General features: G+C 38.6%; 1 protein-coding gene across 1 annotated transcript in view; it reads right to left on the reverse strand.

Moving 5' to 3' along the window:
- Window positions 1–5,183: 5,183 nt before the first annotated feature.
- LOC102223695 (copine-9-like) overlaps window positions 5,184–21,648 on the reverse strand; it is a 51,302-nt gene continuing 34,837 nt past the window's right edge. The window contains exons 12-21 of the mRNA XM_023353392.1: window positions 19,722–19,797; window positions 18,715–18,768; window positions 18,449–18,510; window positions 17,411–17,457; window positions 16,201–16,382; window positions 14,858–14,985; window positions 13,812–13,914; window positions 11,255–11,312; window positions 7,182–7,255; window positions 5,184–6,336 (exon numbers count right to left, since the gene is read on the reverse strand). Of these exons, the coding sequence (XP_023209160.1) occupies window positions 6,109–6,336; window positions 7,182–7,255; window positions 11,255–11,312; window positions 13,812–13,914; window positions 14,858–14,985; window positions 16,201–16,382; window positions 17,411–17,457; window positions 18,449–18,510; window positions 18,715–18,768; window positions 19,722–19,797 (1,012 nt within the window). The 3' untranslated portion in view covers window positions 5,184–6,108. The remainder of the gene's footprint in view (window positions 6,337–7,181; window positions 7,256–11,254; window positions 11,313–13,811; window positions 13,915–14,857; window positions 14,986–16,200; window positions 16,383–17,410; window positions 17,458–18,448; window positions 18,511–18,714; window positions 18,769–19,721; window positions 19,798–21,648) is intronic.

Raw genomic sequence — 21,648 nt, forward strand, 5'->3', positions numbered from 1 at the left:
GAATGTTATTCGGGTTACTATAATAATTTGATTTGGTTTGGTGCATGTAATTAAAATGTTCAGGTTTTTACACAGGCGTAATACATTTTTATCCCGGGTAATAAGTGTATAAGAGACTATTCTGAAAAAAATAAAGTTTAATATAACAGAGGTTACACTTTTAACTGTAATGTTCTATTAAACGCTTGGTAAATTAGGCATTCCGCCAACATGCTAAATTGAGGAGTGTAGTTTCACACTTTCTCCTCTAAGTGGCAGTGTAGCACTAAGAAATGCGCAGATCTCTACGCAAACACTGAAAATAGTCTTGTGACGTACATTAAAATACGATTGTGAAATGCTGATTAGCAAATACTCGGGGTCAGATTAATTTTTTATTAAGTGTGTTAAGCAGAAGTAAAAAAAAAAAAAAACCAAACAAACAAAAGAAATAAAAATGGGGAGTATGAAAAAAAGTCTGGATCAGGAGAAAACCGGAAGAAATACTGTTCACCCAATAATCTGCACATTATGTTAACGTGTTTGTAATTGATCTTAATGAGTAAAATATTGTACAAAATTCATTGGACTAGAGAGAAGCACTAAGCAACATTTCTTGGTGGGTTTAATTCAGAATGTTTCCACAGTGCAACAAGCTCAGCATGCTTCGTACAACGTAGCCAATAAATTAAATGGATGGTGCAGTGTTGGTCATTACATTAATGCATGCACGTTTTAAGCACATGCTGCTCAGACCTACTCTAGAGTTTGTTTTCTACCTATTTACATATTTTGGGTCATCATGCTGGCAGTTTGTTCAATGATACTGTACAAAACAGCAAAGATAAATAATAAAGAACACCCCTGCACAGTGCACAAGTCAAAACATCGGACTGTCGTCTGAAGTCATTTACAGAATGAAAAACCTGAACAGAATCAGAGCCACGTGGACATGCAAAATGACAAAGTTCTTGTGTTGTCATATAAAAATAGATTTCCCCCTTGTAGGATAATGACAGAAATAAGGCCACGTATCTATTTTCCTTCTAATATCACAGGTACTAAAATGATCATACTTTCATAAATTGGTTCTAGTATTTGTTGGTCTAGTTTCTAGTGCAAATATCTGAGTGCATTTAGGAGCTTGTTTTAAGTTAATTATTTCTTAATATTTATTTTTAAAAGTACTAGTTCCATTGGCAGATTATTTAACTTACAACACAACATTTTTCCTACATTATAAGAGAAATAACCTGCCTTTGGAACTAGAACTTTTACATCAATATTAAAGAATTATTGACTTAAAACAAGCCTCTATATCGTTCAGAAAATGGATTTCTAGGTTAGTCTTGTCTTATTTCAAGTGTACTAAGATACTTGGAATAGAAACTAGACCAAAAAAAAAATACTTGGTAAGATTTTGTGTTGAACACCGTAGCGAGAGCTAAATGTCAAACACGGAACGATTAAAGCAAAATGCGCAACGTGTTGTTTTTATTTATTGCGTCGTGCGCCACAGGAGGAAGCGCAACCTTTCACAGTAAGAGGAAACCTATCAGAGCTCAGTGCGCAGATATACTCAGACATGCAGTTTTTAATGTTCCTATTATCACCACCAGAATTCGGAAAAAGCATTTTCCTATTCGGTCAGGAGCGTCCAGGAGCTGTCCACTCCGATTCTTTTTTTGGGGACATTTCCAGTTTCTTTTAAGACAAAAAGAAAAATCGTCTTATGAAACGTGTTCTTGTTTTTAGCTCGAAATTTAGCAGACAACTTAATTGTGTTCGAATTTTTAATTGTTTATGTGTTTGTAAAAAAAAAAAATAATAAAAATGATCAAAACAAGTTTTACTTGTAAATGAAATCTTGGATCTTAATGAGGCAACATGTACAAATAAAGGGGGGGGGGGGGGGGGGGGGGGAATCTATGACAACAGACCTAAATGCAACATTTTCAATTTGAATGTGGGGAAATACAAGTAAAAACTAAATATCAATGGATTCCTGAAAATTGATTTAAAAAAAAAAAAAGATAATAAAAATGGGTCCAGCTTGCCAATGAAATCTCAATAAATTCTAAATAATTTTTGTAAGAAAAATATTTTCTCTGTTCACCAGAACATCACTGGCTTTAAATGACTTTTCCTTTTAACTAATAGTGTTTCAAATTAATAGAATCTTAAAAGGAAGCTAAGCATTCATCTTATCTGCAGCTGATTTTGATAGAAAAATACAACTCAGAACATCAGAACACCAGTTTGTAGTACAGCTTAGCTAATAAAGGACGGCGATTCGTTCCAATCTCGTAGTAAAGTGTTTTTCCTCTGCTTGGCACAGAAAGAGTCTAATTCCGTCTGAGACACTTTGCTTGAAAGAAATACCCTCTGCTGAAAGCTGATAATATTTAAGAAGAAAACTGGATAGAAAAATCAAGTTGAAACTCTCTCCCAGTGTGTGTGTGTGTGTGTGTGTGTGTGTGAGAGAGAGAGAGAGTTGATTATGAGAATAAAGCACAAAAGTTTGTTTGTTCAGACCCATTTAATACGAGTAAAACCTCAAACAATTTTGATTTCAGACTAATTCTTTTCATTTCTCCCATCACCAGCTGTGCATCAAACCATCTCCGTTAATGATTGATTTAAACGCGCCACGCTGACTGGGACTTCTGCGAGAGGCAGTGGGATGTTCAGATACTTCTGGGTCGCAGAAACGCAACAGAAGACCAGCAGGAAAATGAACGAAAGGCGACGCAAACAGTGGAGGTTTGTAAATTCACCTGAGGGCTTCACTGCAAAAAAAAAACAAAAAAAAACACTGTAACGTTTCAGGTACTTTTGCTCCAGTTTTCTACTGCACATACTTTAGTACACTTTAAATAAGACACAAATAACTAATAAGTAACTTTTCAGCAAGATATAGTAGCTTGTTTTAAGTAAATAATTCCTTAATATTGATCTAATACTAGCACTTTTTGATCAACATTAAGGTAATTTACTTAAAGCAAGTTCCTATGTCTTGCCAGAAAGTTATGTATAAGTTATTTGTGTCTTATTTCAAGTGTAGTAAGACACCTGCAGTAGAAACCAGACCAAAATCACTCCCTAAGGTTGAGTGTTTGTGCCGTTTCTGCTCTCATGCACTCCGCCTATCTGCTCTGCACTGAGCTCTTCAGGGTCACCAGAACAAAACATGGAGGCTTTTTTTTCTCTCTCCTCTAAGCAGTAGCTTACTTTCTGTGAATAATTCATGGCACCCAACAAAAGCTGGGGGGGAAGAAGAAAAAAAAAAAATCCCCTCTTCTTCCTTCATGGAAAATTGAAGTGAATAAAAGCGGCCCGGACCTGTCCTCTCATCCTCCGCTACACGTGAGGCGTTTTGGGTCTGAAAGGTTCGACCGGGACCCTGTTCGTTTTCCAAACAGCGGGATGTGCTCGAGACAGCGGCGTCGGCCTCATGCAACATTTATCCCTACTATCCCACACCGGGTCTAGACAAAGGAGCAGCGGGGAAGAGGGGGGAGGTTCAAATCTGCTCTGCGATGGGGCCCTGCATCCCTCGCTCTCTGGGGCGGTCAGGTCGTTGGAAGCGACCTCCCGCCCCGTCCGTGTGGGATCCGTTTAGACTCGCTCTGCTTCTACACGGTGACCTGAAAACGCTCCTGTTCCATGAAAACACGCGGGAACAAGTCTTGGCTGCTGTTGTATAATTAAACATATAATCTGTTCCTTTGAGATCTGGGTTGATTTAAAAAAATAAAAATAAAAAATAAAAATCAGAAGAAACGATTACACCGTGACAACAAACTCAGCTGATGCAGTTAGCAGTAAATGAAAAATAGTTATGGTGGAAAGTTTTGCTTTGAAAATTTTGACTTGAGATTTTTTGTGTTTTTGTTTCTACAATTAATACAGCCGTTATGTGTATATTAATTCATTAAGTGGATCAGTTTTTTTTTGTCTTCACACAAACTGACTCGTTAACTTCACTCTAACTGTGTTGAATCATCAGCCCAGCTAAAAAAAGACAGTATATTGATCTGATTAGCACACTGACTAGAATCATTATGTTTAGTTTTGCACTGATTGCAGATTACCGATATTCAAGCAGCCTGACCTGCCAATTCTGATTTTGGCCGATACCTTTTCTTTTCTTTTTTTTGTCTAAACTGTTGCTAAATATAGCAAGAAAGTCGCTGAGTCTGCATCAGTGGGGTGAGTATTGCTAACTGTAAACGTGCAGACATGACCTGGTGGGCGGAGCTAACAGTCAAACCTCTTTCACAGCAGAGCAGAAGAGGACAGCGGCTGATTTTTATACCTTTGCTGAGATAAATAAGACCGGCCTCACATGCAAGTATCTGCTGATTGACGACCTTCCAAAAGTAAGAAATTGCCAGTTCCACCGGCAGATTATTTCGCTTACAACAAGACATTTTTCCCCATGTTATTAGTGAAATAATTTGCCAATGGATCTAGAACTTTTCCATCAATATTAAATAATTATCTACTTAAAACAAGCTCCTATATCTTCTAGAAAAGTTACTTATAGGTTTTTTTTTTTTTTTCTTATTTCACGCAGGCTAAGATATTTGAACTAAAAACTACACAAAAATTACTTGGTGAGATTTTGTGTTTTTGCAGTTTATTAAAAGTTGAAACGCTTCTTTACACATATTGCAAACTGCAGGTTTTGTGTTAGATTTGGGAAATTATGCCAGGGTGCATTTAAACAACCACTGTTTGACATAACGCACTGTATCGGGGTTTTTTTTTTTTTGTTTTTTGATAACTCACCTGGCTACAAACAATAATTTCTTATTAAAAATATTACTTTATAATTCAAATTGGATATCACAAAAAAAACCAACTGATTTTATATTTACCTACATGAATAAAAGGTTTCCTGTTCTGCTAGCATTTAATATTCTTTGGGAGACCGAAATCGATATCCAGCTTTCATTTTCTCAATAACACCGGGTTACAAAAATAGATTTTTTTGGAAGTTGTCTGGGTTTTTTCAACTGAATTAGGATTATTTTGCAATGCTGAATCCAAAAGTGACGTCCATTTTTCTCAATCAGGTTTTTATTCTAATATGATTTAGAGAAATCTGATCTTCTGACTAAATTGATATTTTTGTGACTTTATCAGTTCACTTCTGTTAATATTTCTCATCCAAAAAAAGGTCTTTGGAGAAAAAGAAATGTTTTCTAACAGAGTGTATTAAATAAATATTACAAACTTGGATTTCCTTAAATTAAATAATAAACGCTGATAAGGGTAAGAACATGTGAATCAAACATTTCGTCTTCATTGTGTAAAATTCTCCGTCTCTTTTCTGTCCTGATGGAGTCTCTCCTCCTGCTCATCACTCACTGATCCAGATTCTCAGCAAACTGATCCAGATGTGAGAACAAATCATGCATTTTGCTGCTCATGTTGCTCCATAGTTCAGAAATTTGACCTGATGGAGCAAAACCAATGTGATTTCTGGATTCAGCTCATTGAAATGACCCTAAAACAGTTGACAAAAAAAACACAAAGACATTTTTTTGGCTGTTGACCAGTGTGATATGAACGGCGATAAACCAGCAGCCAGGCGAGACAACGCCTCTCTAAGCGATCCTCGCTTCTTTGATTTTAGCTTGTGTCAAACGTTTGGAGTACCCTGAGATGAAACGATCCAGACGAAGACAAACGTTCTGCTGCTAGAACCAATCGAGGCGTCTCAGGCTCTGCAGGAGTTACCAAAGACAGCAGCAGCTGCAGACCTGAAGTCTGACGGACATTTAACAGAACAAAATGAATTATTTGAGCTGTGTGATGCGCTGGCAGAATGTTTCACTTTATAGGTGCTGAAGAAAAAAAACAAACAAAAAAAATGAAATAAAGTAAAAGTTTCGACTTCCTACCCTGACACCTCAGATGTAGAAAACGGAAAAGAGGCGCTGTCTCTCTTTTAGGCTCAGTTTACTGATTTGGTTTATGCCAACCAACCCTGAAGTTGCACATCTTACACACTCACACATGCATGCAGAAGTGGACACACACACACACACACACACACACACACACACGGCCATTTGCTCAAGCTCCTAGCTCCTGCTCTTCACTGCTTGTTGCTCTCAGTCAGGGACGAGTGTTGCTCTGCTTTGCAGTTCCAGTGCTGGTGGGGTCAGAGTTGGGGTCAGAGGTGGGGTCAGAGGTGGCGGGCTGCGGAGGTCGTGCTTCAATCCCCCGGCTCTTCATGTAAGACATCAGCTGATCGGGGATTTCTGCCAGGACGTCCTTAGCCAGCCGAGCCATGCTCAGGACCTGGTTACCCGACCGATCGATGTAGTCCCGGAAAGGAACAAACTGGAACAATAATAATAATAATAATAATAATAAAGACCTATTAGCGTACTTTAGTCTACTAAAGGCATTTAACAGAAATCGGAGCAAAATGTAAAAGAAATACGTGACTGGTACAGAATTTTTTTCAGCAATCTCCTGTTAAAAAAAAAAGCCAAGAAGTTGCTAACTGATAGGTTTAGCACCTCAGAGAAAACAGTCCAGCACTTCCTGTTAACCAGGACTTTATTATAGGAGCAGCATGGTGGAAAAGTTTAGTAGTTTTGAAATCCTGATGCTTTAAAGGTTAATTATGCTTTGACACTGATAAACATTTGCTAACTATTAAATTCTCTATCAGAATCATCTGTTCTTGCTTCCCTTTTTTTTTTGCCTTCCATTTCAGATAAACTCAAAGTTTTCTCTGTGTAGGAAACATTTCTGAGTTTGAGGATGACAGGTTTTTTTCCCCGCTACTGCGAAGACAACTGCAAAAGTGAATAAAAACGATTTTTGTGACTTGCTTGCGTTTGCTTTTTACTTCACAAACATGTTTAAAATGGGGGGAGGGGAGCCCTCTACCATGCTTTATCAGTCTGTTTGGGACAAAATTATTAAATTAAATTTATAGCCAAGATCACAAAAGAAAGTCTTTGAAAGAATGAAATGAAATATGAACCCAAGATGGAGCCATGTAATCCTCAAACAGGGACAAAAAGAAAAAGCATTTGAGTTACAAAATAATATATATATATTTTTTAATTGGATGGTTGAAGTCATGATGTTGGAAATACAAAATAGAACTAAAGAAATTATTTTTTTAACAAACAGATGCGGTGAAAAAGCAAAGTGTGTGAGTTCTTCGGCACCTGGACGATGTCTCTCTCGGCGAATCGTCCCCTGGAGGACACTCTGACTTCGTCCCCATCCAGCTCCTCCATCGCTGCAAACAACAAACACGGCACAATACAGGAGGCTGCCCTGGAACTTTCTTACAGACAAGTGAACATATTGCAGAATTAAAATGACTGTTCTGTCCTCAGGGCAAAAACAATAAATTAATTTCACCAAAAAAGTCCAAGTCAGTCAGTGAAGACAACAAAAGATAGATATTTCTGTTCCTTACTAATAACCTTTTAACAATAAGAGTGTATTGTAACAACTGTTACATGGTTGCAAATTGGTCTTTTTGAATGGTTTTGCTACAAATAACTATTTAAAAAATGATTAGGGCAATTATTAGCCCAGTTACTGTTTATGAACACACGGAGGCGCCGCCAGGAATTTTGGACCCCATGGCAGAAAATAAAATTGGACCCCAACTGAGCTGCTGTCACTGTTTCTTGAGTGTATCTGACCCATCAAACAGTTGGCGTAAAAGTGTTCTAGTAAAAGCGAGTCCACTTTTATGTCACTATTAATAACACATTCAATGTTACGCAACCTCTTTAAATACAGAGCTATGATAATTCAGATACTATTGTCGTCGTCGAGCAAATTTATGAATTTCCCCCATTGTAGTCAAGCCGTAACAAAATGTCCGGAATGAAACCAGGCTGCTAATCAGCCATGAAAGCAGCCCCAGGGATCAATAAAGACTCCATATCGACGACAAGTCGGCCATCTCCGCACGCAGGAGAACATCCTGCAAAACAACTTTATTAGAGCTAATATGGGTCACAGGAAGGGAAGATCTCATAAGATTGGAGAAGGATTAGCATAATCAGGTTGTGTAGAATTGCTCGTCCACGCAGAAGCAGGAAGGTAAGGATGGAGAAAAAAGGATGTGATAGGAGGACGGCGAGGCTCAGGACACAGCCAGGACAGAGAGGAAGAAGAGTGCACAGGAAACCAATAGGAACTGAGCCAGGAGGTTTAAAGGCGTGCGGCTTGAGCCACGCCCACCGAGACGAGGCATGAAACCTCCTGTTGCCGTGACAAATCGGACGGCAGCGTGTACGCTAGCTGAAACTTTTTATTCCACTCAGTAAAGCTTCCAGCACTAACTCATTCACTGGAAATACATTTTAAATGAAGCTTAATGGAGTAATGAAGGAGTCAGGAGCTCATCAGTGCGACGCTCCTGAGAACGTTACGGCTTAACGAGACAAACGTTGTCAGAAAGAGCAGGAGCTTCTTAAAGAGACAGAGGCCCAATTTCAAGATGCTAAATTGCAAAGTCAAATTTCTTTTAAGTTATATTTGATACGTACGGCATTTCTATAACAACTGAGTGTAACATAGTTACTTGATTGTGCTATAAAAATGGCACAATGCGCCTGGAAAATCCATAACGCTTCCCTTCCACTTGCTCTCTCAATAACTGTAAAGCTGGCTCTCTATCGGAGCATATCATTGTCCCAACGTTTAGTTACTAAAATCAATCCTACACTCTTGCCTTTCCTCTTCACACCAATGGGGCTGATTATTAGTTATAAATATTTCCAAAATCTGTGTGACTGATGTTGGCCTTTCTGTTCGTTTTTCTTGTATCTTTAAAAGCATCATTTTCTTTGACGAACTTTGTCAAAGAGATATAATGACAAAGTGCTTTTTTTTTAAGGACAATGCAGGCTTTTCATTATTGCTCCTTTTTGCCGCTGCCATGTTCTCTTTTGTTGTTGTTTATTTGTTCATTACGGTGGCCGACAGGTGCAAATGCGCAGCAAAAGAGAAAACATGCAAACAAAAAAGAAGACACCCCCGAATGAAATGCAGCAAATAAAAAGAGAGACGCAAACACCCCCGAATGAAATGCAGCAAACAAAAAGTGTTGAAAACGGAAGTGCTCCAGACCACTAGGGGGAGTCAAAGAAAATAGTATTCATTTCTATGGGACCAGATGCAAGATTCAGAGAAAGAAATTTGAAAGAAAGTAAAGGTATCTCTCTGAATCTTGCATCTGGAAAGTGTGATTATTGTGAGAAGTCTGAAACAATAGAGCATGTTATTTTAGAGTGTTGTAAGTATGAAGAAGAGAGAAGATGCATGCTGAGAGAGTGTGTAGGTATTAAAGAAAGGTTTAATTTAATAGAATTTTTGAGGAGAGATTTCGGGAGTAGACATATTCAAATAATTATTCGGTATCTTAAAAAAACAAAGCTATTTCATAGGATATGAGTAGAGATAGTTGGGTGTGAATGTGTAAAGAATATCAAAGAGGGGTATATAAAGTTATAAGCAAGTTGGATAATATAAGCAGGTGTGTATGTGTGGGGGTATGTTTAATCAGGAGTTAATGGAGGGAAAAGGTAGAAAGTGAAAGTTTATAGACCATCTCGAACCACACTCCATACTGGTAAGTGGCGGTAATGCTACTGTAAGTTTGTTGCCAACCGCCAACAAATACCAAGAAGAAGAAGAAGAAGAATCTTGCATCTGGTCCCATAGAAATGAATACTATTTTCTTTGACTCCCCCTAGTGGTCTGGAGCACTTCCGTTTTCAACACTTTTTGTTTGCTGCATTTCATTCGGGGGTGTTTGCGTCTCTCTTTTTATTTGCTGCATTTCATTCGGGGGTGTCTTCTTTTTTGTTTGCATGTTTTCTCTTTTGCTGCGCATTTGCACCTGTCGGCCACCGTAGTTCATTGTGTCAATTTTAGCATGTAAAGCACTTCGACGCGCTTCGTTGTCGACATCTGTGATACAAATAAACCTGACTTGGCTTTCTTTCCTTTCTGTTAAATGTCACGATTTTCTGCTCTCGGCAAAGGACACATTTCAGATTAGGACGATAAAAAAAAACAGTTTTAACAGAGAAAGATGTGTTTAACACCCGCTGCAAGGCTGTTGACTCGTTGGAACGCATTCCAATTCACTGAAATGTGCAGATGTTTTAACTTTACAGGTTAGAAGATGAGTTTGAAGCAGCAGAGAGACGATCAGATGCAGGAAGGGGATGAAAGGGTTAACTGCTGTCGATTTTAAAGGCAGATTCCCACACGATGCTCTCTGAAGGGCTTTGCTCCAACCCGAGCTGTTCAACCAGGTAGACGATTCAGACAGAACTACAGCTCAGAGAATCTCCACTCACTAGAGGCTCGTGTGATTCATCTTCTTTTCCGCGCCGCGCGTCGGCCTTTGAAGCGCTTCACGCGCCGACAGTCGCCAACTTAGACACACGCGAGGCAGCGAAACAATCCGCAAAACCGTCAGGCCGAGCCAAATATAGCACTGAGGAATATATGTAACAGCAACAACCAAACACAGCAGTGAGGAAGATTTGTGCTCTTTTTTTTCTTCTTCTTTTTAGAAAGTGAGCAGTTTTCAGCTTTTAGAAAGCTGAAAACTGCTGACTGAGACAAAGAGCTGCGCGAAAGTCTTAAGGCATCCTTCATTTGCATTTTAAAACCTCTTCAGTAAATGGTGGACGAATTGTGTTTGGAATAAGACACTGTAAAAAAAAAGAACAACAACAAAAAAAACATCTAAAATGCCCGCAGTTGTGGTTGCCAGAATTTTACGGTAAAATTCATATTTATACGGCATTTTATTATAAATTAAAGACTTTGTTTTTCTTTTCTTTTCTTTTTTTACAGCGTATGAATGCCACTGCATGGCCAGTGTAACTTTAACACATTTCCTGGTGGCCCATGATACTGGAAGGAAACCGGAGCAGAAATCAATCTGTACATGAATGCAGCTCAAATTGGAGAGTTTTTGTTCTTCAACGCTGCAAGACAGAAAACATCTCTAAATGTCCTGGAGCAATCCACGGAGATACGTTTGTTTTTTGCTTTTATTTATCTCTCTACATGGCTGGCATGTTGTCTGCTCGTGTCTGAACCAGAGCCTCTGTAAAAACGGTGTGGATGACTGACAGTGGGAGCAGCTGAGACGAGCTGGGTGGAGGATTTACAGTAGAACGGTGACATGTCTAATGATTCTGTCGGCTTTGAGCGGCTGAGAAAGCGCCGTTCACACAGACGTGCGCGTGCTTACCGTCGAACTCGGCAGGGCCCACTCCCACGATGATGAGAGACATGGGCAGCGCCGCTGCCTGCGGAAGGAGCAGAGGGAGAGGGAAGACGGTGTTCGTACGAAAGAAAAAGAAGTTTGCAAAAATTAAACTCAAAAGTAAAATTTAGCTCAAAGTACGTTGCTAATTCCAAAAGAAAAACTCATTTTGGTTGTGTGCGTGTATTAACGTGCTATATATGTTTAGGCCTGTCACAATAAGTAATCAGCTAATCGCATGATAAATTACAATGAGCTCAAGAATTTACATTCTGATGATTAATGCTTTTTTGAGGCCAATTTGGTTTACAGAGACTTCATAATCCATTTTACTTTTGGTTTTGCTTGTAAGTGCTTTTAATCTAATATCTTTGGTTGCTGTGTTTTATTTTCAATGTTTACAATATTTTCCATTTCCATATTTTTCTTTTTTTTTTCTTAAAACAATTTCATTGGTCTTTGAGAGGCTGAACTTACAATATTACTAGATAATCATTATCTTACTTGAAAATGGTCTCAAACAGCAATATTATGGTTTATCATAATAATTCATGGAATTGTTTATCATCCAGCAAAATCTGTTATCATGACATGACCGTTTTCAGTTCTTTATAATCCATAAAATGTTTAGAAAATCTGCTGTGCATAATAATTTGGAACAGTGCATTTTGAGTTTTTTATTTTTGAAAAAAATACTGGGGAGCTTTGTTCAGTAAAATTTGATTTATACTGTAATAGTTCATGACTTGTACTGAATATACTGACCATCGTTTGCATTTAAGAAAATCTGAGAAAATATCACTTGCATAATAATTTGGAACACAGTGTAGTGTTCAACATTTTCCCACATATTTTTTTAATAGTCCTCATGCACCTTATCCCTGTTAAAACTAGTAAAAGATAAACGCAACGTTAATCCAGCAGAATCTCCTCACAACTCAGGCTAAGAAAGGCTTAGTCAAAGTCCCTCCTACAAAGCTCTGTCACGTCCTTCATAAGTAATGGAGTCAGACAGTCTTAATGATGCTGATCAAATGTCAATCAGAGGTATTTGCTTCCCCTCAGATCAGGTAGCCCATACACTCATGGGCATTAATGTCTTCTTCGCTTGGCTTTTAAATTAATCGTTGACGATGTTCATTTTCCAAGCTGGAATGATGATGAGACAACCCAGAAACGTTAGTCACTTTTAAAACAAGATGTGAGCATACAATCCACACAGAGTCAGAGTTATGCCTGTAGACTCAAAGACATTAAACCAAATTCATATTTGGTTATTCTTGCCTGTCGTGCTTCTCGGTTCCAGCTTGACGTCCTGTTTCCCCTGCTACTGTTTTGTAGTTTGTTTGTTTTTTTGTCCTTCTCAAACTGACACCCAGTGGCAGCTGGTGAAAAAATCTCTACTGTTGTGGCTGATGTCACAGTAGACTTCCCTTTATAGTCCAGTATGAGCATTCAGATGAACGGTTGGAAAATGATTACAGTCGTACAACAACTTTAGTAGCTGGCAAAACGTGGAGTATTTAATCATTTAGACTATCAACAGCTAGCTGAATCAGAATCAAAACTGTGAAGATGCCAAACTAATGTATGATGGAAGTGTAACTCTGAACAAACAGGCTAAGTTCTACTGAACCTTTGAGAATCAGCTAATGTAAGACCTACATCCCATCCTCCGTCCTGCTGCACTGAGAACTGGTCAGAGGGTGACTCTGGTCAGGCCGAGGTTTTGATGGACCACTCTGGACAAGGACGTCTAAGAGTACGTCTCAGCCAGAAGTAAATCCCACCGTCAGCCCCCTGGTGGTCTCCTTCAACCCCTTCCCCTACCTAAGAGCCTTTGGTCCCATGCGACTCTAGATGTTGGATTTTGGAACTGGCCTGCCTGCGTCCAGAGGTTTTACCGCCATTCTCACCAATGTAGAACGTTTTTATAAGTACTGTCATTTGATTTTCCTCCGACAACTCCCATCCTCTTTTGAGACAGCACAACTCCTGGATAAGCGTCTTCTGGTTACACAGGATTCCCAGTGAAGTCCTATCTGACAGAGGCCTGCAATTCATAACCAAGGTTTTTTTGTAACACCGTTGAAGCGAAGATGGCTAGGTAAGAAATCAGAAAGCTTCTAGTTTCATTACTTTTAAATGACACAAAGCCAGTTTTGACCAATTCAGTACTCATAAAATAGTCTTTGAAGTTGGTGAAATTTACCAAGCCACCAGTTGTTTCTGTACGGTTACTTTTTCTTCAATAAATATCTGTTTTGGAATGTTTTCTGTCTTCAAATGAACCTAACGTTCAAGCAGCAGGTTTTATTTCTCTGAATAAAGTGCAATGTGCATGTAAATTATTTATTCATGCTAAGATTTCAATATATATTTAGTGATATGGTGCCATGTCATCATCAGATGAGCTTTGAAAGAGAACATTTCAAACCAAAAAGTCAACTAATCAATCAGTTTTGCTTGAAAACATAACATTGTTCTATTAGCACATAGACCCAAACAAGCGCGTTTAAAGAACTGAGTTGTGAATGCTCACATTGACAACCGCCTCTTTAGTTTGAGCCATGTCTGAGATGACGCCATCTGTGATCATCAGCAACACAAAGTACTGCGAGCCATCCGTCACTTCTGCGGCGCACCTGATGTCACAAAACACACAGGAATTGAGACAAAAACTTGATTCAAGCACACATAGCTGTACAGACGTCAATATTCACCTATTTCATCAGGCTAAACCTAACCACAGGTGTCTTAAAGCTCACTTAGAAAGTTTATTGGAATTTGAAAATACTGGAAAACATTAGGGATGTCAAAAAACCTAAATCCCATGTCCAGGCTTCAAGCTATTAATTAGGGATGCACTGATTGCAAATTTTTTGGTCGATTGCAGATTACCGAGTTTTAAAAAGCCTGACCTGCCGATTCCGATTTTAGCTGATACCAATTTGTTTTTGTCTGAAATGTTACTAAATATGGCAAAATGTTGCTCAGGTGATACCGGTGACTTTTGTTAGCTGCAAATGCACAGACATGAGCTGGTGGTTAATTTTTAGACCTTTGCTGAGGTAGATAAGATCGGAGGATAAGATCGGCTCCACATGTAAATATTGGCTGATCACACTGCTCCAAACCAAAGGCAGCATCGGTTCAGTTGGTGCCTGACAATAGGACTGACTAAATAGTGACTAAATAGTAAAGGCTTCCAGGATTATGAGGAAAACTGTCATTGATTCTTCCAACCCTGGAAAAACAACCTTGAATTAGACCCTTCAGGTAAAATACTGCTGTCCTACTTCGTCCCAAAAATAGTGACTACGTCATTACAGTCATATTAATGCTAAATGAACCTTTTTGTGTTAAATTATTCTGTTACACACATCTGTACTTGCTGTTAATTGGAATGTTTTTAGATAATCCTACACACATGTTGTCCTTTGTTTCATTTCACTTTTGATATTTTTGCTACATTTCTGTTTTATTATTGCTTTTTTTGAAGGCTTTTTTTGTTTGTTTTTTTTTTTGCTACCGCTATTATGATGCGCACAATTTAATCCGTATTGCAGGCGTGTGTTAGTGTCTCACCGAGCCACCTGGTTAATGACCGGAGCGAAGTTGGTCGGGCCGTACAGCTGGACGGTTCGCAGGGTGTGGAAGTAAGCCTCCAGCACGCCTTCAATGCCCACACAGTTTGGATTCTCTGTGTTAGAATTCTGCAAAAGAGAAAAACAAACAAACAAAAAATTTTTTTATCTGTTTCCGCCTGAGAAAACCAGGCGTTCCTGTCGCTTTCTGCTTTGTCCACGCCAATCAAATTTTTTTAAAACCTAAATAGAAATGTTGGAGTTTTTTGTTTTTGTGATTCTGTCGATGCGTTGGGTTCCAGTGTGAGTGGAGTTTTGCTCTCTGTTAGCGTGAGCCGCAACGCTTCATGAAAAAATATCACAGGCTACCGAGAGTAGGGCTGAAATGATTAATCATGACTAAATGATTATTGAAATAGTCGTCAACTAATGTAATCGCTAACTGAAGTATACAAGCAAAACAAACTATTTTGCTGAAAAAACAGTCACGACTGTAAATACACTTTAAATGCACACAAATATATAAATTTTGCCTTTAACGTTTAAAAAAAAAAAAAAACTTTGTCTACCCAGAATTCCTCAAGTTCTCTAATTATTAATTGGTCAATCCAAAACATAATCGTCAGATCAGTCCTACGTGGTCTTGATGTCAAGTCAAACAGAAAGGACTGAGTTTTTTAATACGTTGATGTTAGGAGTATTTTTATTTTGTATTTTTTACAAAAAAACATACAGCCACTTGAAACAAATGGCTGGGGAAAGGGAAGTCTGGGCCTCCCTTCTTCAGTTGCTACCCCCGCAACCCGACCCCGGATAAAGCGGAAATAAATAAATATTTATTTATTTATTATTATATTTATTTATTTATTTATGGATGGATGGATTTTTTAGCTGGAGAAGAATCCTTTGTTACAAATGATCGAGCATTTACTAAAGGAAATCTATGTTATTACACTTTAGGCACATTTTTTAAAATATTTTTTTATTTAAAAAAAGAGTTGAACTGCTTGTTCACGTCTTTTAATGTATTTCTAATATACATTCAAAATGTATTCTCAATAAATCATGAGAATAATCACAATAGATAAATCCATTACTAAAACAATTGTTAGTTGCAGCTCTAATGACAGCATTTTCTCTGGAAGTATTTTTGGTGCTAAAGCATTTGTGTCGTGCAATTGTGAAGTTAAGTTAGAGAGAAAAAGTCCTGTAGGAATTTTGTAATTGCAGATTTTTTTTTTTTTTTTTTAGTCTTTCATAAATACAAAATACAGAAAAATATAACTTAAAACTCAACGAGCCAAATGAGACCAAACAGAGGCAGTGTCCTGTCATGTGTCTTACCAGTGGGAAGCCATGGGAGATCTTGCCATCTGGAGGGAGTTTAGCCCCAAAGCCGTATGCAGGGAAGAGCTTGTCACTGTCGTAATCCTGAATGATCTCCCCCACAGCCTTCAGGGCCATGGCATACGCATTCATCTGGTATGGACTCATGTAGTGCAGAGAAGTGGGCTGGGAAGGATTTCCTATAGAATGAAGAGCCAATATGTATGTACGGAAAAGCATCTCTGCTCATAAAGGAAATGCAGTTATTTAAAATGTATTATGACTCTTAAAGTCGACGTCATGAAAAAGCTTCGGGTCAATATTTAAATATCAGGTTCTTACTAGTGGTGTAACAATAAATAAAAATAAAAAAAGTCTCTGCCCCAAACTATATTCACTTATATTCAGCCAAAACAAAAAATTATACTATTGCCAGCAAATACTTTATTATCTACTTTTATTCATAATCACTTTGGCTGGAGAGCCCAGTTAATACCACAATCAGGTAACTATCTTACTGTGTTCAGTTTTACATGAAGATGCTGTATATATCACAGACAACTTAAGAGAAATTTGATTTCTGGCGTCTTAAAATTGGCCTCTGTCTCTTTAAGAACCTCCTACCGGTTGCGACACTAGCCCCCTCAGCACGTCGTCATAACGATGCTTCTCCTTGTCGTCCACTGACGCCTTACAGCCTCTCTTAGGAGCGCTGCAGTTTGTGTAACGGCCAGTTCCAGCAGGTGTTTGCTAATTGCTGCTGCCGCTAGTCTGGTGGAGCAGTGTGGGGGCGGGACCTGAAGCTCAGAGGCGGAGCCTTGGGTAAATAGGCGGTGCATTGTATAAGTGGATGTTAAGGCGCCCCCAAGTGGCTGCCAAACATGCATCAATGAGTTAAAACAAAACTCCGGATATGTTTTTCATGAGGGAATGATATTTTATAGGTGATATATATCTAAAAAATAACTATTTTAAACACTACACCCCTGCCACGCCACCCTTTTTTTCCTCTACCAACTGATCGCCATGTTGCTACAGGTGTTCATGTCTACCTGATCTGTAGCTACAAGGTTGATAATTACTTCAAACAATACTACACAATCAAGTGTAACATTACACAGACTGGATATTTCTAATGTTATCTCTTAAGATTAGAGTATGTTTTCTATGAAACAGTTACAACAGACTATTCAAAATGTTCTGCACGTGTGAATGTGAAGCATCTTACCATTGGACGCAGTGAAGTCTATTGCCACCGTGAAATTCAGTTGTGTCCTGGCACAAGATACAAGATATTGGTATTACAAAATACTTTCAGAAATGGGGTTCCCTCCCTCTCTCTTTGATTGGCAGAATAACTACTGATAAGATGAACATCTTGCCTTGTTTCAAAGTCTACCTGTATTCTTTACCAAACATCCTATTTCTAATTATTACATTCAGTCATCTGTCATTTTCACTGCGACAGACTGGCGACCTGTCCAGGGTGACCCCGCCTCTCGCCCGAAACGTTCGCTGGAGATAGGCACCAGCACCCCTCCCGAGCCCACTAGGGACAAGGATGTACAGAAAATGGATGGATGAATGTAATTTTCAGTGGAACGGCTAAACAGCCAGTCAGACAAAAAAATACTTCAGAAATGTAAGCTCTATGGCCGGCTACAATCGCTATGTTAGTGATTTTATCTGACATAACTAAAGTTGCTTCCTGTTATCATTCCATCAACACACCTTGGTGTCATCTGGAAGGACACTGTCATGTCCCTCAGCCTCACTTTTGGCTTTGCTAACTGGTTCACCCTCTGGAAATCCCTCTGGCCTAACCAACAACCTCATAGATGTAGATTCTGTCATAGTTCCAGTTCAGGAAACCGTTTAAATTTACAGGTCCCGTAGTCTTAACCCCATTTTTATTTAAAAAAAAAAACATACTAACATGACTATCAGATGGCAACACATCATGAACCTCACACTAGAGATTAAGTGACAATTAAGGTTCCTTTCCAAAGTATGCTCAAACGTCTATTTCTCCCCCTAGTGGCGTTCTCCTGCACTGCACCAAGTCAAAGGAAAGTCGAAACTGATTTCAGTTTCAGAAAGCCATATTTTAACATCTTCACTAAACCTTTCATTGTACTTAGTGATGCTTGAGAATCATGTATTTTATACTTATCTTTGTCACATTTCAACCGTCATGCAATAATAAAAACCTCTGTTAATTTTATCTGTTCTAATAGCTGTGAAACATTTGTGCCCGCGCTCTTACCCTCCTCTGATGTAGTCGACAAATGTGTGTTCCGACTCCACTTTAAAAGACAGGAGAGTCACCTTAAAGATGGAGAGAGGGGAGATGATGGAAAACAGAGGAGAAAGGAACAATTTCGGTGAGACGGTACGAGACGAGAGAAACGTCCCAGTCAGGGGCCTTGCAAATATATTTTTATTACTTGGATAAAAGTCCATGCAGCCAGGAGTGTTGTTCAGTAATATATGTTGGCATGCAGTAGTGAAAAGCAGTCAAGTTGGTCTTACCGTCCCTGAATTGACATATTTCTTCTTCTTTCCTTTTTTTTTAGGATTCAAAACCTAAACCAAGCAACACAAAAGTAATAGTTATTACACAAGAGTGAGTAGACTTGGAGAACCTTCAGTGCATCTATTAATGTCCACATCATGTTATCTTCAGCAAAAAAACAAAAATATATATAATGTGAGAAACATTACTTATACTCCAAGGTTCGAGCTTTTTGAATATCATTTAACTCAGTCTGTTCATATGCAAAGATACTTGCATAACAGCAGCTCAGTGATGTACAAATCTAATTTTTTGTCTTATTTTTTTGTCAGGTCAATTCGATCTACTAAAAAAAGTGTTATTAGTAAATTACCTGAAAATGGTCTCAAAAACGGCGATATTATCGTTTATCGCAATAACTTCTGGGGCAATTTATCATCAAGCAAAATTGATTATTGTGGCAGACCTAAAATCTTTTGTCACATTTTCCTTGTTATTCTTGTAGATTTGAATGTTCAAGTTCCAAATAGGAAAAGTTTAGCCAAACGCACGCTGAAATTTTAAGAATCGATTTTGGATGAACCCAAACTTAGAATCCAATATGGCAGCTGCTCAAATATAGGAGTTTGATCTGAGGCAATTATTTCCACCAACGACGTGAGCCAACACATTGTTTCCATGTTTGAAAGTATTAAAACCAGAGACACACATTGTTAGCATTTATTGATGCTAGCCTGGTTACCGAGCATAACAGTCAGCTAACTCATGGTTCTCCAACCAACTTGCCACAGGGACACGCAGTAGTTAGGTTGAGGTTTGGATGTTATTCTCATGATCTCAACTCAAAAGGAAGGAACACAGCAATCACTAAAAAGAATAAAAAATTAAAGGAACTACAGTAGTGCTGAAGCTCCAGAGACAATGTTAAAACCCTGACTCTCAAGGAAAGAGAGGAGATATCTCATGTATTTCACATTCTGCCTAAGTCGGAAACTTTTTGTGAATTTCTCCTTACACAGCTTACCTCATAGACATTGAACTGGCTTTGGCCTCTGGACAGTTCCCTGTAGCTGGTGGTAAACTCTCCGATGAAGTCATGACTGACAAAAAAAGGGGAAAAAAAGGTTTCATAAGAAATGTGCCTACATCAGGCTGTCCTCACAAACTGAGCGGCCATGTGAAAACCTGTAAGAGAGGACTCCAGGTCACCATGACGACGCACAAGGAACTTCGGCAAATGATGAGAGACAATAACTGTGGTCCTGGTTCTTTGTGGGACAGAGGCAATGAGAAAACCCACTGTGGAAGAAAACTCAGATCAAGGCTGGACTAGAAAGTTCTTTGGTCTGATGAGACCAAAGTTCAGCTTTTTGCCCGTCAGACAAGATGTTGTGTTTGGAGGACACAGACGCCTGCACTTCACTTCAAACATCCTCCCCATCGTGAAGCTGGTAGGCTTGCAATGGCAGAAGGTAAAATGAATGCAGCAGAAGATGCGAAAATCCTGCAGGACAATTTGGGTCCATCTGCAAGAGAACTGCGGCTTCAGAGAGCGTTTATCTTCCAGGAGGACAACGACCCGAAGCGTCTGGCTGCAGTTGCGCAGAAATGGTTTGAAGACAACAGGGGTGGATGAAACCCGGAGTGGCCTAGTCAAAGCCCAGACCTCATTCCCATGGAGAATTTGTGGCTGGACTTGAAAAGGCTGAGAGACGTTGAACAGTTTGCCAGTAAAACTGCATTGTCTGTTGACTGTCACCAAAGGTGAATCTCCTGAATGGAAGACGGTTTTATGCAATCACTTCTTTTATGTAACAGATTTTTAACCCTAACCCATCGTCTCATAGAAATTGGTTTAATCTTTTGTTTTTTTGTTAATAAAAAAACATGTTTTGTTGATTATGATTTGTTTACAAAAAAAAAAGGTAAAAACATCCACTTTTTATAGGCACTGTAAAATCCTTTCATTCTGTAACGCCGTAAAGTTACCTTTACAAATGATCAGTCGGTCGGTGCCTTTCCTTGCTTGAACAATGAGGTCATTTTTTTGTTTTTCTCCACTTTGTCATCTAGTTACTAAAAGCAACAACAACAAAAAATTTACATTTAAATTGGGTTTTACCTAATCTGATAATAAAGATCTGATGATTTTGTTAATATGCGCTCATGACCAGAGGGGAGTAAAGGACCCAAAGATTTTACTCAGGTCAGAGTAGTGATACTTCAACATATTTCTACTCAAGTAAAAGTACAAATTAGCCATCCAAGAAATGACTCAAGTAAGAGTAAAAATGTATTTGATGAAAAGTCTACTCAAGCACTGAGTAACTCATCAAATTGTCAAACATTTAATATTTAAAAATTACATCATCAGGCAGACCAAAATATAAAGTTAGTGGACATTTTGGTGCTTTAAGAATCAGAATGACAATAATTCATATAGTAACAAAAAAAATAACAAAATCAAACAAAATAAAATGTTTCCAGATCAATTTCTTTCAATATGAAACTTAGAAAACGTTAACACAAACTGCAGCTGTGTGTCTGTATCTGGTGTATTTCTGATTAAAACATGTTTGTTCTTCATTCAGTGGGTAGAAAATCCTGAAATTTTACTCAAGTAAGAGCAGAGATACTTTGTAATAAAAGTGACTCAACCTAAAGTAAGAAGTGTAACGTAGTAAAAATACATTTTTTCAACAAAATTACTCAAGTAAATGTAACTAGTTACTACCCAACTCTGCCCACGACTGCCATATGTTTTCTGCTTTACCGTGAATCTACCAATATGACTTTAAACAACACACATTTTGAAGTCTGGATACAAAAGACTACAAATTATGACAAGCCGAGACGTGTAGCCAGCGGGCCGGAAACCCCCCGCAAGTCTTATAATTAAAACCAGTAAAGTGAGAGGAGAGCCTCTACAGCAGGGGTGGGCAATCCTGGTC

The sequence above is a fragment of the Xiphophorus maculatus genome, chromosome 20, assembly GCF_002775205.1.
Source record: "Xiphophorus maculatus strain JP 163 A chromosome 20, X_maculatus-5.0-male, whole genome shotgun sequence".
NCBI lineage: Eukaryota > Metazoa > Chordata > Actinopteri > Cyprinodontiformes > Poeciliidae > Xiphophorus > Xiphophorus maculatus.